Source organism: Pleurodeles waltl, chromosome 12, assembly GCF_031143425.1.
Source record: "Pleurodeles waltl isolate 20211129_DDA chromosome 12, aPleWal1.hap1.20221129, whole genome shotgun sequence".
Taxonomy (NCBI): domain Eukaryota; kingdom Metazoa; phylum Chordata; class Amphibia; order Caudata; family Salamandridae; genus Pleurodeles; species Pleurodeles waltl.
Genome location: NC_090451.1, coordinates 35,538,213 through 35,556,612, shown reverse-complemented (window position 1 = coordinate 35,556,612; position 18,400 = coordinate 35,538,213). Strand labels below are relative to the sequence as shown.

General features: G+C 49.6%; 1 protein-coding gene across 2 annotated transcripts in view; it reads left to right on the top strand.

Moving 5' to 3' along the window:
- ANO8 (anoctamin 8) overlaps positions 1 to 18,400 on the top strand; it is a 112,691-nt gene that overhangs the window by 41,852 nt on the left and 52,439 nt on the right. The window contains exon 2 of one of the 2 annotated variants that reach the window (XM_069216805.1): positions 18,089 to 18,199. In XM_069216805.1, the coding sequence (XP_069072906.1) occupies positions 18,089 to 18,199 (111 nt within the window). Of the gene's footprint in view, positions 1 to 18,088; positions 18,200 to 18,242; positions 18,270 to 18,400 lie in introns of those variants that run through there. The other variant, XM_069216806.1, reaches the window with a different exon arrangement.

Here is an 18,400-nt window from a genome sequence, read left to right as displayed (position 1 = left end):
TATTGCCAATTGCTAGTTGCACTGTTTTCTAACACGTTCTATGACTATTTCTGATTACTAGTGTACATATTTAGTGTGTTACTTACCTCCTATTGGAGAGTTGCTCTCTAGTACTTTTTGGTAATTGTGTTACTAAAATAAAGTATCTTTATTTTTGTAACACTGATTGTTTTCTTTCATGTGTGTAAGTGCTGTGTGACTACAGTGGTATTGCATGAGCTTTGTATGTTTCCTAGATAAGCCTTGGCTGCTCCTCCACAGCTACCTCTAGAGAGCTTGGCTTCTAGACACTGCCTACACTACAATAATGGGGGATACCTGGACCTGGTATAAGGTGTAAGTACCCTAGGTACCAGCCCAGCTTCCTACACTCGTCATTTGCAAAATGTTGGCTCTCTATGTGAAAGCTGCACGTTACTTCAACTTAATTAAATCCACATACAGGAACCCCCAAATAGTTATCAGAACTTTAAAAGCCTACATGTTGTCCTGAAATGAGATGAGCACTTTCTGTCCCTTAAGCAAATTGAAAATACTTCTCTAAAGAATGAGTGATTGTTAGGCCAATCCATATGGAAAGTGATTTTATAGAAGCACAGTGTCTGGGTAATAGCAGCATTGGACGCTGATTTATTTTTCAGCTCTGTCTAATCATACACACTAGCTAAACCAGTATTGTAAATAGTTTTGTGTTACTTTGCATTAGTACTAACTCATTCTTATGAAAAGGTGAATGTCCACTGAGATAAACTTAGTAAGAAGCCTTAAGTCCACACAAAATCTTAAAGCTTAGATAGGGTTTTTGCCAAACCCATAGGTGAAAACCATAATGGCATATCGATGTGTTCTATAACCCTAACCGCATGATGCCTTGAACAACGCTGCCAAAGCTTTACTGGAAATACTTATCACTTTTGTATAGAGTAAAATGTGGCATTTGTATTTAGTATTTGTAGAGCGCATTGCACCGGTTGGATGTCAAAGCGCTAGCTCAGGAGTAGAGCAACTACAAGAAAGAAATATCAGCCCACCATCTCAGGAGGGAAAAGAAGCAAGTTTTCAATTGCTTACAAAAAGCAACATGAGGACTTAGGCTTGCAGTGTGGGTGAGCAGTGTATTCCACAGCTTGGTAACAGCAACTGAAAAAGACGACCACCCAATCTAGTTTTCTGAAATCTAGGTATTCTCACCCTTCTAAGAGAGGAAGATCTCAACTGTCTATTGGGAATATACCACTGAAAAGTTCTCGGGAGCAACAGCAGAACTCATATTTGGACCCCCCCAGTCACACCCTTAGCATGTCATGAGAAATACCTTTAATTCAGTCACTTTACTGAGTCAAAAAGCCCTTGTGCTGAGGGAGAAACCCACAATGTTTGGAGGGCCCCTAAACCTCAAGGGCCTATGTTACACCTCTAGAACCACATACTCATTGAGGAATTATTTGGTACTCGGTAATCTTGAATTACATGGACCTTTATAAAAATAATGATTGACTTCCACTCGCCTCTCCTCCACACCCACCTCAGATTTCTGCTATATGTTTGTGGCATTAGCCTCTTTTAATAGGAGATGTGTGGTAGGTGTTTGTGCATAAATTCCCTTATCTAAAGGATGATTGAGATAGGCCACTCATCGTTGCTCTAAACCTTTCCCAGATAGATCAGCCTCGCAGTTTTCATAAAAACATTTTTCCGTTGTTATTCATCAAGATTAAAATGAGAAAAGGCAGAGTTTATGATCCCCGACATGCCGCATGCTCACAGTGTCCAAGTGTGCCTTCAGTTGTACAGTGTCGATCCCAACAATGACTTCATCAACGCCATCTTGCTCACTGAGATCACCCAACCCCGATGGTCTTTGTGAAGAGCCTGACTCCTTGTGGCCCTCTGGATGGCAGGGTCTTTTTAAAACTAAACTTTTTTTTAATTTAGTTTTTTATTTTCTGTTTGAACTTTTATGTGAATAGTTCATGCCTTTTTTACTCTATGGAGACTACAAGTTAAGGCTGTGATTTGTTTTCAATTAAACGTTTTGTTAAACTTAAAATAAAGTGTGGTACCTTTTTAATGTTAATGTAAGAACAGCTGAAGATGGAAGTTTGGGCTCCTGAGCTGCAAGGTAGGAAGGGGGGCTATCTATTGTCCTAGAACAGGCGTGTGCTGGCCACTGAAAGCTTACACTGGGCGTCTGGCTCAGCTTGAGGTCCTGTTTGAAACTCGTGCCCATAACGAGCAGAGCTTTCAGGTGGCGTCTGCCTCTTGCCCCCCCCTCTGCCCAGGATGTTGTGTTACGGCCAGAGCTACCGACTTTGGAGCTGGGGAACCAGGTTCGAGTCTCGGGATTGGTTCAACGTCCTTTGAGTCATGGCAAATCACTTAATCTCCATGTGCCTAGAAACAAGGAGTGCGACCTCGAGCGGCACAAGCCATGGCAGAGCGGATGCTAACAGGCGTTTGTTGCAGCACGATACTCTCGAGGACTGTGTGACTACAGGGACGTGCCGTCCGACTCCCCCTGAGAAGCACAATGATTCCCCAAATGGGGAATAATCTTTAAAACAATGAGCACTCAAGTGAGTTAGGGCCAGATGTAGCAAAGGGTTTTACCCATTCTGTGTCTATGAGAAAATGTGTTCGTACATATGGCCCTTAGTGTCTTCCCTCTTTGTGTGCGATTTGTTGCATCACTCAGTGCGGACAGAAGACTTGACCATCAGGTCACGGACCGGGGATTCTTGCCTTGATATCTTTTTTTTGTTTTGTTTGTGTGTCCTGATGAAAGCCCGGGACCACCTTGTTAGCCAGATAAAAGGCGCTGAAACATGTTGACAATTTTGAAAGAGGGTCACAGGACCATAATGTCTTAGAGAATGACCCTTTCATAATAATGTATTTCTAAAGATACCCGATACCTTAGTCAGTAGTGAGGTATTTTTCTTTTTAGACCCCCGGCAGGTTATCTCAAGAGCTCCCGTAATCCGGTTGAGCCCAATTTGGCTTATAGGTGCCAAAGTAGACCTGATGAAGAAGCATGTCACTATTAGAGGGGCTGAGGGTCATAAAAAGAAAATACATTATTTTCTTTCTTCTGTAACCATTTGTATTGAAAGACAAACGTACAGTTCAGTACACAGGTAACCTGGTGACATGGTCTACTGAAGCATTCCCACATCACTGTAAAATAAAATACTTTCTTTGTCATTAAGAAGGTTGGGTTGAGTCTTACTCAAAGACAATTGTGTAGTGCGAGGAATACTCTTTTTGTGTGAAATCACTTACCTCCCTGCGCCTACAATCAATTAGTGTGACCTTGTGTAATTTAACTGGTGCTCGTGGAAAGTGCTCATATACCGTCAGAGCGAGTTTGGGATATATAAAAACTGCACAGAAATGCACATGGAGAGAAAAACAAATCATCAACAAAAGGAAAACACACATAGAACCAACCATTTACTGGCTGATTCGTACAAAGTGAAACCTGGATAAATCCCGGCTGCTCCAATTAAACTGTGTGATGTAAGGCGAATGTTTTATTTCATGGAAACTTCCTTTTATCGTTATCGCGCATGAAAGCACTTTCGAATACCTGAGTTCAGAATACCAGGTGCACAAAAATATATTGTGTTGGATTTAATAGACTATAATTTTGCGGTATAATAGAATCTGTGCCATGTACAGGGCTTGCGTGACAACTGTTTGCCTCAGTTTGGTTCATGTGTGAAAACTCTCACTATTACTCAGTACTTGTCAGTGGTATGTTGTGTGTATTTGTGTGCGCTCTATCACCGGGAGGTACCCCGGCTCAGTGCGGCGCTACAATGTGACGGATTGCATTGGAAACATGTTCAGGGCTCGGCTCGCACACCGGCTCGTAGGGCCGAACAGGCCCTTGGCTCGGCTCGGGCTTGGCTCTCCCTGTTGTTTTGTTGCCTCGCCCACCTTTACCCTGGAGCTCTGGAGTGAGGGGGTTGGGGTGGGGTCCTTGGAGGCCAAGGCACGCCTCAGACCTGGCTTCTGGGTGGTTCCTGAGAAGGAGGGTACCCCCAGGCTAGAGACGGGCTTTGAGGATGGGGTGGGGCTGTGTGGGGTCTGGGGCAGTTGAGGCACGGGCCTCACCCTTATTGCCCAGGTCGGTGGAGGTTACTTGGCGCTTTTACGTTTCAGTCTCGAGGTTAGGGGGTGCCCCCACATCCCGGGGTTGCCCTCTGCAGCTCCCCACGGCTTCTCACTAGTTAGGTTTGGGGGGCCCCGTATCTGCTTCTGGGGGGAGGAGGGGTAATGAGGGGCGGTGCTCACAGGAACCCACACCCTGGGGTTGCCCTCTGCAGCTCCCCACGGCTTCTCACTATTTAGGTTTGGGGGGGCAATGAGGGGCGGTGCCCACAGGCCCCCACACCCCGGGCTGTCCTCTGCAGCTCTCCATGGCTTCTGATTAGTTAGGTTTGGGGGGGCCCGTATCTGCTTCTTGGGGGGTGGGGGGGGAGGTTAATGAGGGGCGGTGCCCACAGGCCCCCACACCCTGGGGTTGCCCTCTGCAGCTCCCCACGGCTTCTCACTATTTAGGTTTGGGGGGGGGGCCCGTATCTGCTTCTTGGGGGGTGGGGGGGGAGGTTAATGAGGGGCGGTGCCCACAGGCCCCCACACCCTGGGGTTGCCCTCTGCAGCTCCCCACGGGTTCTCACTATTTAGGTTTGGGGGGGGGGCCGTATCTGCTTCTTGGGGGGGGGGGGGGGTTAATGAGGGGCGGTGCCCACAGGCCCCCACGCCCTGGGGCTCTCCTCTGCAGCTCTCCACGGCTTCTCACTAGTTAGGTTTGGGTGGCGCGCCTTTGCTCCTGGGGTGTTGGGGGCTCCTTTAAGACTAGAGGGAGGGGTGTAAATTATACGCCGCCACCTGCACGTCACTCTGGCATTTAACTAGCCATGCGGTTTGTGGCGGGTCCCTGGCAGCCTGGCACCGAGGCGGGCAGGATCACTTACACACTGGCTGGCTGGGTCTGGGCTCGAGGGCAGGGACAGGATGGCCGAATGTGGCCTCTGTGCGGTGGGGTAAGCAAAGTGATGCCCCCACCGCGAAATGTGAGGAGGGGGCCCCCGAGTCTCCGATATCCCAAAAATATTCATTGGCTGCGGGCTGAATGGGAGCCCCTGAAAAATTGGGGCCCCTTTAAGAGATGCCCCCCAATCCCTGCGCTGGAACTTGCGTTATACCCCTGTGTATAAGGACAGGCCTGGCGGGGGATGGTCTCTGTGTAGGGACAGGCCTGGCTGGTGCTGGTCTCTGTGTATAAGGACAGGCCTGGCTGGTCTCTGTGTAAGGACAGGCCTGGCTGGTCTCTGTGTAAGGACAGGCCTGGCTGCTGCTGGTCTCTGTAAAAGGACATGTCTGGCTGCTGCTGGTCTCTGTATAAGGACAGGCCTGGCTGGTGCTGGTCTCTGTATAAGGACAGGCCTGGCTGGTGTTGGTCTCTGTGTAAGGACAGGCCTGGCTGGCGCTGGTCTCTGTGTAAGGACAGGCCTGCTTCTGCTCTGTATGTATCTCTATCTCAGTAACTGGCTGGTCCTGGTCTCTCTTAGGACATGCCTCGCCAGAGCTGGACTCTGGTACAAGGACAGGTGCTGGTCTCTTTTAGGACATGCCTCGCCAGAGCTGGACTCTGGTACAAGGACAGGCCTGGCTGGTGCTGGTCTCTTTTAGGACATGCCGCGCCAGAGCTGCAGTCTGGTACAAGGACAGGCCTGGCTGGTTCTGTTCTCTTTTAGGACATGCCTCGCCAGAGCTGGACTCTGGTACAAGGACAGGCCTGGCTGGTCTCTTTTAGGACATGCCGCGCCAGAGCTGCACTCTGGTACAAGGACAGGCCGGCCTCTACCATGTGCATCTCTCAGTATGACAGGCCCAGCCTGTCCTGGCCGGAGGATAGACCTGGCTCTGGTACAGACACCCCTCCTACGAGCTAATGAGCCTTCACTGTGCCTTGGGGCGAGTGGGTGACGCACTGGGCACCAACAATGACCGACTGTGCCGCTGTTACTGGGCACCACTGGAGTGCACAAGTGGGGGTATTGTCTAGTGCTGGACAATGTGCCGCTGGGGGTAGCGGGGATTACAAACGAAGGGACAGACCCATGTTCTATGACGAGGCAGGGGCACAGGACCACGTGCCAGGGAGCTCCATGGCCATGCACCCGGTGCTTTTCGACATATTTACTTTGCTGACATAGTTTTCTTTTGTTTAGGAAGTGCGTGCTATTTCAGTTCCTTAACCTGTCATAAGTGCTGAATGTTGTTCAGTAGTGACACTTGCATGTCCATGTGTTAACTTTTAATTCATGACATGTTTTTGCATTTCTATCTTCCTGTACCCACAAAATAAAGACACTTGGGGTTTTTAACTATGCAATGAAAGACCGCCCTTTCGTCAAATGTATCTACTATGTAATGTTTTTCTGTTTATGCCTTCTAAGTACACCACTTAAAACACAAACCTCATCTTCAGTCTCATTTTCACAATACTTTTCTTTGAGGGTGCAGTCCCATTCTGCTAATGCAGTTTTTCAGGGCCCTACTCCAAGCTTCCATCCTGTTGTAACACAAGGTGTGATTTCAGTGCCATAACACTCCCTTAAGTGGCATGAGGCTCTACATAAAACTCTGTACCAGCCTTTCTTCTCGATCACGAGTCGAATTTCGATGGGTTGGGAAAGTACGAGTAATAAATAAACATGTCTTTGAATTCTGTGTTCATCTTGCCACATCTGCTGGTGCTTCAGTGACAGAGGTCAAAGGTCGGGCTATGCCTTCTGACAAGTTGTTGCTTATCCTTTTAACACGGGGATTGGTGTTTACTATTCTTCCCGTGACTGCACAGCGAGGAGTTTATGTGACAATTTTGCAGGGGTACAGGGAGTGTGAAAGAAAAGGCTGTAAAATGTTGTGTTTTTGCAACACACTACACAATATAAACACCTGTATGCGTTCAGCAGTTAGGGAAACAAACATGAAGTACTCTTTTTTTTGTAATTCTGAAGTGTGCTAGAAACAGATTTTAATAGGATTCAGTGTTCATTTGAATGTAAAAGATGGCGCCTGTAATTCCCAGGGCGCTACCACGATGCAATAGTTACATGAAGTCATCGCCCGCCTCATGACCATTAAGGTTCGGTGGGTCGTGAAAGTTTGCCATTCTGAAAGTTGGGGTGTGAGTTTAAAAAGTTTGGGAAGCTGTGCTCTAAGGCCCCCGGGAGCCCTGGGGCTCCCCTTCAATATGGAAGTTATAATATAGGCTGGCACCAGCCAGAGAAATGTAAAATCTACATAAATGTTAGTTTCCATCTTAAGGCCTAGCGCCCCGCCACCCTCCCTTCAGATCTTCTCGGTAATATTCATAGAAATGAAAACGGGGGCATCCTCGTGACATGAGTGGTTCAGGTCTACATATGGGAGATGCTCTCTAGCCTGACGTTGCCATAGAGACGTGGATGGGGACGGTCTTGCTCTGTGTTTCCGGTAGCGCCTTCTCGAAGGCAGATTGTGGGTATCTGCAGCTACAGCCCGGGAGGGCCAGGCCGACAGCAGGGACCCCGGGGTAAGGTGACATTCAAAGGAGGGTGGGGGCGTTCTGCAACACGGGTATAGCGCCTGGTGGAGTACCACAGTTGGAGGAAATATAAGCACTCTTGCAACCAGATCTTCCAACGAAAGGCACGTTGTCTTCCACTCTGTCTTGTCTGTTGTTCCGGAGAATGGGGGGCCCTGGCCATAAGGTAGCGCAGTGGGTTTTGCATCTGTCGCAGAGGCCTATGTGCAAGCAGCGGGGTCGCCATCAGCCTTTCTGACCTTTCAAAATCGATAAATCCAATGCCTTTTAGTAGGTACAACAACGCTTGTTACATAAAGTGTCAGGATCGCGGTGATTGCGTTCGAGGCGTGTTTTTACGATCAGGCAATCCCCCCATGCCTATCTAATCAAAGCAGCTCAGGCCCCCGTGCTTGGCATTTGGTTAACAACCCCCCCTGGACAGGGCTGCGATGCACCACACGTTCCCTACAAGAGCATGTGTTAGAGGTCATGACACAGGCCCTTAGATTGAGGGGGTCCTGTCCAGCACAAAGGGGTGCCCAAGCATTCTATGGGGTTAGACCGCTCTGAATACAGAACTTCACCAACACAGGGACAGCGTAAGGTTTTCGGGGGGCCTGGGCAAAAAGTATTTTGTGGTCCCCCTGTTCGGAACAGCTTTGCATTTACAGTCTATATTTACATATCTATGTGGTTGGTTTTAATTAGAGGTTTCCCCACCTACTCACGTATCCCATCTAAAAGCACATTATTTTTTAAAATACTTTACCTTTTTGTCACTTTTGTTACCATATTTTTAATTTGTTTACATTCTTTCCAAGTAAAAAATATTCCTTCCTGCCAGTCACATCAGAGATATGTTGTCCTTTGCAGTACCTCATTCTCAGAGATGCCATACTCTGAGTCTCTGATGTGCAAGAACTACCATGCGTTGTACCACCTATTTGCAAAACGTCACCATTGGTACATCCGATCTCCAAGAGATGTCTCCATTGATATCTTCATTATGTGAGGAGTGTCTTCTTCTGGGCCACATATTTAAGACATGGCGCCCCCCTGATTCAATGTGTGTGAGTTGTGCTGTTCTCTAAACCTACTATTTGAAAGTTATACCATCGTCCAGACCTCCTCCGTGTAAGTTCTCATCTTTCTGAACTGTTACATGCAGATTATGTCATACCTCGGGACTTCTGCATGAGTTACACCATCCTCTGGATCTCTGACCTGAAAGCTGTCCCATCCTCTGGATCTCCTAGGTGTACCTCAGTTGACCTCCCGATCTACTATTTGGTGTCCTAAGTCTATTATGGAGAAGTCATGTATGGGGCATGTCCAAGATGGCGGTCGGAACAGACGCTTGAACGTGAGCTCCAACCCACCTCATTCATTCATCCGTTTCCATCTCCCTCCCAGGTCACAGGGACAGTGAGGGGGAGCGTGACCGTCTTCAGGGAACTTTGGGGTGAGCATTCCAATGCTGTAGGCGCCACCTGTTCGCGTACATCGTCCCCGGACACTGGAGGAGCAACTGAGGCCCGTACCAGTGGCGGAGCGTCGAGAGCTTGGCCCGTGGTGTGCGGGGTGGACTCCCTGGAACATTGGCGGGCTACGTCGTAGGAGGGAGCTTATTGCAGCATCCTGATAGGCCATGGAGCCCTTGACACACATGGACATTTGGCGCTGGCCGTGCTCGGCAGCTTCAACAGGTGAGCAAGGACGCACTTGATCCTACCGGAGGAGGCCTTGAAGTGGGGACTGCGCTGTTGACCTGCAGGCTCGGCAAGACAGCCGCTGGCAGTACTTGGGCACAACAACGGTGTGGCACAGCTGCGAGGGAGGCCGAAAGACCAACTCAGTAGCGTGGGGAAGGCCATGCTTGATATTATTTGTCCACAATCGTGCAAGGATTTCGTATGCTGGGAGGTTTGTCCCCTACACCTACGGGACTGCACCTCGTTCTTTGAGTACTGCCTGCTACCTCCTTGAAGCACTCATGCACAGCCCACTCTCTGAGAGACCATTCCATTGCTGCCTCGGTGACCATAAGACTTGTCGGCTCTACAGCCCACTGGACATAAGCAGAACCTGACCCCCCAGGTGGTACTCCTCAAGCAACTGAGTGCAGTGATAAGTGGGAGGGGCCCCACACAGCTAACTCGTTCCTCAAATTTTGGACCTCCGCAGTGCTTAATTTGAGCCAGTGGTTTCCAGTGAGGAGCACTAGCACTTATTTTTGAGGGCCGGCATTTATTTTTCTGCATCAGACATTTACTGCAAGCAAAAGACACATATGGGAAATACGGAGGAAAGAAAGACAGAAAAGAGTCACAAAGGGAGAAAGCAGAACGCTGCAATAGTGAGCTGAAGGGGCAGGGAATGGCTGTAAATGGATTAAAGAGGCCTGAGATGCCTTCAAGATTACGCTGCCTTAGTATTCAGTGCTCACACATTTAAATGCAGCATCCAAATGTTTCAGAAGAGAGCTTTGGGCACCAGCGCGTTTTTATTTAAAAACTAAGTACTGCGCCTCTGTCGTGCTTATAGTATTTGTAATATGAACTTGCTGTTCACTTGGTAACTCGACAACCCTTTTTTCCTCATTCCTGCTTGCAATGTGTAAAGTAAAGACTGGGAAAGGTGGAGATGGTGCTCATAAACGCACCCTTTTGGATCAGTCACAGACTGCGATGGAGTTCATCTTCCAGGAGCACTCAAAGACATTTTCAGGACTCATGGCGGCTGTCACTAGCCTTAAGTCTACCATAGAACCCAAACTGGAGTCCCTGATTATTGATGTTGGGTTCTTAAGGGAGGATCACAAAAAATGGAAAAGAGATTGGCCACAATGCACCCCTCTATTCTAGAGCAGCAGCAACAGATCAAGGTTTCGCGCAAAGAGGTGGCGCTTCTGAGAGCAAGGGCTGATGACTCCGAAAGCCATCCACAGAGAAATAATATCAGGGTGGTGGGCATACCTGAGGGTGTGAAAGGCCCAAGTATGGACTTGTTCATGGAGAGCTTGCTAATGGAGGAAGTACTGGGTGGAAAGACCTGAAAGCTTTTCTCAGTAGAAAGGGTGCGTAGAGCACCTGGTCGCCCACCAGAAGCGCCGCCAAGGCCAATTGTGGCAAGACTTTTCCATTTCACAGAGACAATATATTTCAACTGGCACATGCCAAAGGCCCTTGGCTGATTAACAATAGCACCATCACAATCTTCCCAGATTACACTATGGATGTCCGCAGACAACGGGATGCATTTCGGGATGTGAAACAGCACTTTCGCTCCCTGGATATTTAACATGCTCTTCTATTTCCAGGTAAATTGCGAATTATTGCTGGTGACGAGACGTTGTTCTTCACAACACCTAAGTATACGTGGTCCTGAATGGAAACAAGAAAGAACCATCAATGATTGCCCCCAGCAGTAGATGACGGAGGAAGGGAGACTCTGCGACATCGCCAGCGACCGACCAGGAACACTAGAGGCATCTGTGATAAACCTACGAAAGCCCAAGCAGCTCTGGGTAGAGCGGATGTACTGGCATCAGTGGAACAGTCCTCTCTATCTAGCCAGGAGGGCAACAGCTCTGATAATGATGTTCAGACTCAGCGAGATGACACACCAATGGTTACACAACAAGAGGAACTGAGGGATGGCCCGCAGATCACCCCCATAACTGTAGACTTGTTTCAGTCAGCTTGAGGATCATAGAGGGTGCTCTTTTCTTTTGTTCTTCTCCTCTTGTCATGTCTGCTTGGCTCCCTGGGAGTCGGTGGGGGGAGGAAGGTGTGGAAGCTTGCATACTATATTTTACTATGAGGATAGCTTATTGCCTTGATAATAGCGGCGGGAGAGCTGAACTGTGGGATTTACTAGTGTCTGCTTGTAACACCCCTGGTACCGGATAGACTTTGTAGCAGTTTATAAATCGTTAATGGCATTAAGTGGCTGTAACTGATTGAGGGTGCAGCCTAGGTGTGGGGTTTGCTGGGGGTTGTTGATAATGTTTTGTTCTTTTACTTGTTGGACAGTTTGCTTTGTTCACCGGCTGCCGCACCTCAACCCCATAGTGCTCCAAGCAGCCAGAGTTGTACTCCAGATACAATTTACATGGCATCCAGGGAATATACTATAAAGATATGGAATGTGAGGGGTACGGGCAACTATGTAATCGGCACAGAATCTACTCATACTTAAGGAGATGCTATGTCCAGTTTGCATGTCTCCAGGAGACTCCTTTAACAGCGGGTGAACTCACTAGGTTAAGCAAGCGAGGCACAGTTATAGGTACCATTTATTCAGCTTATGCTAGCGGGGTATTGCTGTGGGTTTCCCCGGGGGTGCTCTTTGTTCTTGAACACAAATTAGTGGACCCAGAGGGCTGACGTTATAGCTGAGGGCACGCTAGATGGGGAACCCGTACTTACCTTTGTGGTGTTTCATGCACAGAATATGAGCCAATCCCCTATTCTTTAGCTCTCTCCCACCATCTCTTGTACATTCCCTGCTCTACCCTTTTTGGTGTGGGAACTTTAACTGTGTCCCAGATCTGGCACTGGATAGGGCCTTGCCCCCCGATGGTAACAGCACTATCTCACATTAACACCTGACAGTAACACCAGGGGCGGCTCCTGCATATGTGCGGGGGAGCATCGCCCCCCGCCCCGCCAGCAGGAGAAGCTGCAAACCTTTCACCAAGAAGGGATAATAATCTATTTTTACTATCCCTTCGTGGTGGAAGGGGCGGGGCCACAGGGTGACTAGCACCGATGGGAGTGCACTGTGCGGTCCCCTCAGAGCGCATGTGTGTTTGGCCGGCCATCTCGGGCTGGCCAAACACACATGCGCTGGGCTGGAGGGAGCCTCACAGGCTCCCAGTCTACCTGAGAGTGCCCAGCCAGGGCGCTCCCAGCCAATCCTGATGCTGCTCTGAGCTGCGCCAGGATTGACCGCAGGTTAGGCTGGGAGACTGTGCCTGAGGGAGGAGAGGAGCGGCGTGCAAGAAGCAGGTACTTTTTTTTGTTTTGTTTGTTTTTTAAGACCCGATCCTGCGCGCCAACCCCCACCCCAGCGCGCTGCCCCCACTCTCCTCCCCATTAGGAAAGCGAGCCACAACTGAGTTACACCATCGTGCTCTAAACATGCAGGTCACTAAGGTTTGGCGCACCCTATACCTGCTAGAATAAGAATACTTGCATTACTCTCCCACTCATGCACTCCATACAAGAATAGCCCTTACATACGGCAGTGGGCCGCTACTGTCCAACTGTAAGAGAGCGGAGTATTTGGCCAGGACACTGTCGGACCACTGCCCGCTGTTACTGACCTTCCAACGGGTAGGCCTCATCCGGTGATCTCCACATGGTGGCTCCAACCACATGTCCTGACAGACGCTGCCTACCAAACTCATGCCGGTGAAAAAATGTACGGATACTTTTCAGAAAATGCAGGTACTGTCACAAATGAAGGGATTAAATGGAATGCATTTAAGGTGGTGGTGCGAGGAACCTGTATGTCTGCACAATATGACATAAGGCGTGCACTTCAAAGAGAGCTTCTTGACGCAGAGAATCTACTGAGGTCCGCTGAACGGGATTGGGTAAGGGAACCAGCATGGCTCCGTTATTTAGAAGATATTCAATCCCAACACAGGGAAGCCTCCTGGTGGTTGGCCACCTTTGACTATACAGAATACACTAAACAGCAACATGGCATGGGGGGCAAGGCCAGTAGCCTACTGGCCTGGTTACTGCACTCGGATCGCCCTCACACTGTCAGTGGTGCAAGTTGCGTGCCTACAGGAACCGGAGTGAACGCTCAAGTAGCCATTAATACCAAGAGCCCGCTGAAGTGGTTTAGGAGGTTATTGCAGCATACCAAGCTCCTCTTACTATCCCCCCTGCTGCGACAGCAACTGGATGCCCCCCTGAACTCAAGGAGGTCAAATTGACAATCAAGTAGTTAGCTAAGGGCAAAACACCGGGCTGATAGTCTGAGTTGTATGCCATGTACCAAGCCCACCTCGGTTAACGTAGAGCAAAGCCAAGACCCGGGGCAGGTTACCAGACAGCATGCAGGAAGCCCTGATTATAGTTCTACCTAAACGCGGCAGGGGCCCAGATGAGGCAGATTCCTACTGTCTCCTTCCATTGCTCAACCTGCATTACAAGGTACTGAGTAAGATATTGGCGAACAGGCTAGCCCCTGTGATCGATTCAGTTATTAATTTCGGGCAGGAACACTTTTTTGAACATTTGCCAATTATTCAGAGTAATGGAGTTGGCACGTCACACCACTCAACAGTGGTGGGTGGCCTTGTTTGATATTGAAAAGGCGTTCAACACCCTGGGCTGGAAGTACCTGCAGGCAGTGTTAGTAAAACTGGGCCTCGGGCCTGAGTTTTGTAAATGGGTTTGAGTCCTTTACAAGTGCCCGGTTGCCAGAGTGTGTACCGGCAGGGGGATCTCAGGGCACAAGGCAGGGCTGCCCTTTGTCACCTTTACTGTTTGGCCTGGCCAGGGAGCAACTGGCCTGCATGTTGCGGGAGAAAATAGGTGATTGGGGCTACCCCATGGAAGACCATCCCAATATAGTTTTGATGTATGCTGATGACGCACTGATCTACCTACGAGCGAATCCTGCGATTTTATTGTCATATAAGTCATGTCATAGTTAGACACTTTTGGCTACATAGCTGGGCTTCATATTAATTGGGGGAAGTCTTCTCTTCTGCCCTTATCTGTGGCACCAGACCCCATGCTCCATCCACATTGGAACATCCCATTACAGTGGAAATATGACACCTTTACATTTTTGGGAATCCACATATACCACTCTGAACAGGATTTGATAGAGGGGATTTTGGGAAATGTCCTGACTGCAATTTTCCAGTCACTTCCTTTTTGGACACACCGCCCCCTATCTCCTGTGGGACAAGTGTCCATCGCTAAACTGTTAATTCTTCCAAGACTCCTGTATTTTTTTTCACTGCAATGCCAGTGATATTAAAGCAGTCATTCTTTACAGAATTACAATGCATGCTACCATCACTGGCTTGGGCTTCCAAGAGTCACAGGGTCAAAGTGGACACTCTATATGCTAGTATGGAAAATGAGGGATTGGTTGCTCCTAAATTAGAGTATTATTATGTTGCAACTCACCTTCAGTGGTCTCTCAGATGGCTCCAAGACCCTCTAAATCCCGAAAGACAGCTGTTGGGTTCGATTTCCCGGTTATTTCACTATAGGAGTTGTCCTTGGACCCTCGTCACCATACAATTCATAGCACTTTATTAAGGGTAGCAACATGGAGTTGGCAGAAAAATATACTTCATGGTAAGGCAATGATACCATACGCACCCACTATCTCCATCTGGGCTCCCCCACAGCGAAGGTGCCTGCAAGAGGTTTATCTGGTTGAATCCTGAACTGCAGCACTATTCAAGACCTGGGGTGACACAGTAGAGGATGGCAGGCTCTATACATTTGAGAACTCGATGGAAGGAGGCGCACTGGACCCAGACCAGCTTCTTCTATACTCTGCGCTCCGTGCGGTGGCAGGGACACTATGGAATCTGGATAGGGAACCTGTGAAGAAAGCTAGACCCTTGGAGCTGATGTCAACGCTGACGGGCCAACGAAGCCTATCTCGCGTATCTGTCGAGCATAAGGAGATGACGCTGCAGCATCAGGGTTTCGACTCTCAAGGATTGGTGGGAGGTGAAGCTATCAATAGACATACAAGAGACCATGTAGCATAGGTGTCTGGGATCTACCAGAACGGTTACAGAACCACATCATTGTGCTCCAGTTGTCAGCAGACGCAGACTTTCTTTACATGGTATGGTCTCGCCCTATAATTGAGGCTTCAATCTTCTGTATCAGCCTGTCTCCCTCTATTTTGCCACGTGACCCTATGTGATATCTTCATCACTCTGGGGCTGTGACGAAAAAAGAAAACAAACTCAGGGGGTTCCAAGATCTAGCACTTGTCTCGGCACAATGATGTATTGCCATGTCTTGGAAGGCGGTGCAGGCCCCTTGATTGCAATGGGCATTCGTGGAGCTTTCGGCACAGGCTGACACCAGAGCGAGGGATGGGAGGTGTAATCTTATGGAACAGTGGAATGATTATCTGACGAAACTGAATGCAATACTTACTCTTCATGTACAACTTGAACCCTTACTGTGATCCTTGATGTGTTTCTCAAAGAACTGCTATAATCCTCAGCTGGATTGCTACTGCGTTTATTTTTCTGAAAATTGAGGGAAGGGAGGTGGGTGCGGGGGAAAAAGTGAGGTTGGTAAGATTGTTGGTCATGGTTGTCGTATCTCTTTTATTTGTTTAGTTGCACGATGCTGAAGCCTGTATCAGTGATAGCTGCTGGTCTTCATGTCAGTACTATACGGACAAACTGCTATATCCGGCGATAGGACCATACTGGCCCACACTCTAATATTGACATGTCTTGTTATGACCGGTATGAGCTGTATGTACCCTTACAGATAACAATGATAATAAAAATATACATTAAAATGCAGAAGTCCTGTATTCCTCCAGATCTACTTACTGTGTAAGTAACTGTGTGGAGATGCGGTTCCCATAACTCATATGTGTAACTGATGTTGTCTTGCAAATCTCCTGTGTTTTATCTGTGTCCCCCCTGGATTTCCTTCATGGTGCCCACGTGCATTTTACTCACTCTGTGAGTAGGCGTTACTCACTGTAGCTCTTTTATAAATAAATACTCACGTGCTGGAGTAACGTTCAAAGTTCCTTGCCTTGAAGCCCTGATGCTTGCAGGCTCTGAAGAGTGTAGAGTCCACGCAGGCTTCTAAGCACACACCTCTGGCTTATTCTAGCTCCCACTTACCATCGACACACGATGGTGAGGTTACTCCACGCGCAGGGGTTGTACTTACTGTACTTCGCTCACCGGGTAGCTGTAGTGGGCCCTCGACTATACCATATCCAGCTCTCTTCATAGCGTCGTGACAGACTACTTATGCTTGCGAAGGTCTGCGTGTACCCAGCGCCCTGAGGACACTCGTCTGCGGTGCTGTACAAGACTGCTAAGCACCTGGGTCACTGGCTGGCATTGTCAAAGGCTGGCACCGGTGGGCAGCGTGATGAGCTGTCTGATTCTGGACAGCGGAAGGCGAGGAGGACAGCAGTGGGATTGTGAGCACCTTGTAATACTGGACAGTGTCAGCAGCTGGCACCAGTGAAGGTGCCAGCAGCTGGCACCAGTGATGTGTAATGAGCTGGCATCGGTGAAAGTGTCAGCAGCTGACACCAGTGATGTGTGATGAGCTGGCACCAGTGACAGTAGCTGGCATCACTGGCAGTCTAATGAGCTGGCACCAGTGATGTGTGATGAGCTGGCACCAGTGACTGTGTCAGCAGCTGGCACCAGTGACTGTGTCAGCAGATGGCACCAGTAATGTATAATGAGCTGGCACCAGTGGTGGTGTCAGCAGCTGGCACCAGTGATGTGTAATGAGCTGGCACCAGTGATGTGTAATGAGCTGGCACCAATGACAGTAGCTGGCATCACTGACATCCCTGGCAGTCTAATGAGCTGGCACCAGTGATGTATAATGAGGAAGGTGTCAGTAGGTGGCACCGGTGATAGTCTGATGAGCTGGCAGCAGTGGCAGTCTAATAAGCAGACATTAGTGACCATGTCAGCAGCTGGCACCACTGGCAGTCTAATGAGGTGGCACCCGTGACACTGTAATGAGCTGGTGACAGTGCCAGCAGCTGGCACCACCACTGTTTGCTCGCCCCAAAATCACCCAAGCGCCTAGAATCGAAACTCTTCAGGGTGTCCTGGACATGAGACAAGCGCTCTCACTGATATATTTCCGTGGGGAGGGGGGGTTCTTATGCCTACTCGAGGGTGGGGTGGGGTGGAGTGAAGGTTGGGGGGGGGCTGTCTGCTCCGGTATCGGTGTCTCCTTGCTATTTACAGCTCAGGCTGAACCTGCGGGATCGTGTGACGCCCCCTCGCCCCCCCCCCCCCCCCCCCTCCCACACCCTCCTCTCCGTCGCTGGACACCGCCTTGTTCTCCGTCTCCCCACTACTCTGGCTCTTTTCTGCCCTTTCCCCTCGCGCTCTGTCTGCCCTCTCCCATTCACACCCCACGCCCCTCTTTCTATCCCCTAACCATCTCTCCTTTCTCTCGTCCACCTTTACCTGACTGCCCTTCTGGGCCCCTCCCCCCCTCCCTTCTCTGTTCTGCAACGCCCCCGTCTTTACTCTCCTTACATTCCGCCCTCCCCCCCCTTCACCTGATGCCCCCCTCTGGCTCCCATCTTGTCTACTGACTCCACCCCGGCCCTCCTCTCCCAGACCCTCCTTCCATTCCCATGCCCTTCTCTGCCTTACCTCTCCTCCTTCTCTCCGCCTGCACCCTCTTCCCTTCTGCCCTGGCCCCCTGTCACGGCCCCCCCCCCCTTGACTCTCCCTTTGACTCTCCCCTCTGCTCCCCCTTCCAGATAAGCTCTTCGGGAAGAGACTGCTGCAGGCCGGACGGTACATCATGTCCCACAAGTCCTGGATGAAGACGGTGCCCACCGAGAGCTGCGACGTGCTGATGACGTTCTCAGGTGAGCAGGGGGGGGGGGGGGGGGTCTACGGTGCCCACCGAGAGCTGTGACGTGCTGATGACGTTCTCAGGTGAGCCGGGGGGGGGGGGGGGGTCTCCAAAAACACGTTGCTCCTCGAGTTCATGCTCTGTGAACCAAGCTTCAGAAGCATACTCAAGTATGCGCTATAGTAAGTGTGGGCGTTACAAATAAATAAACTTT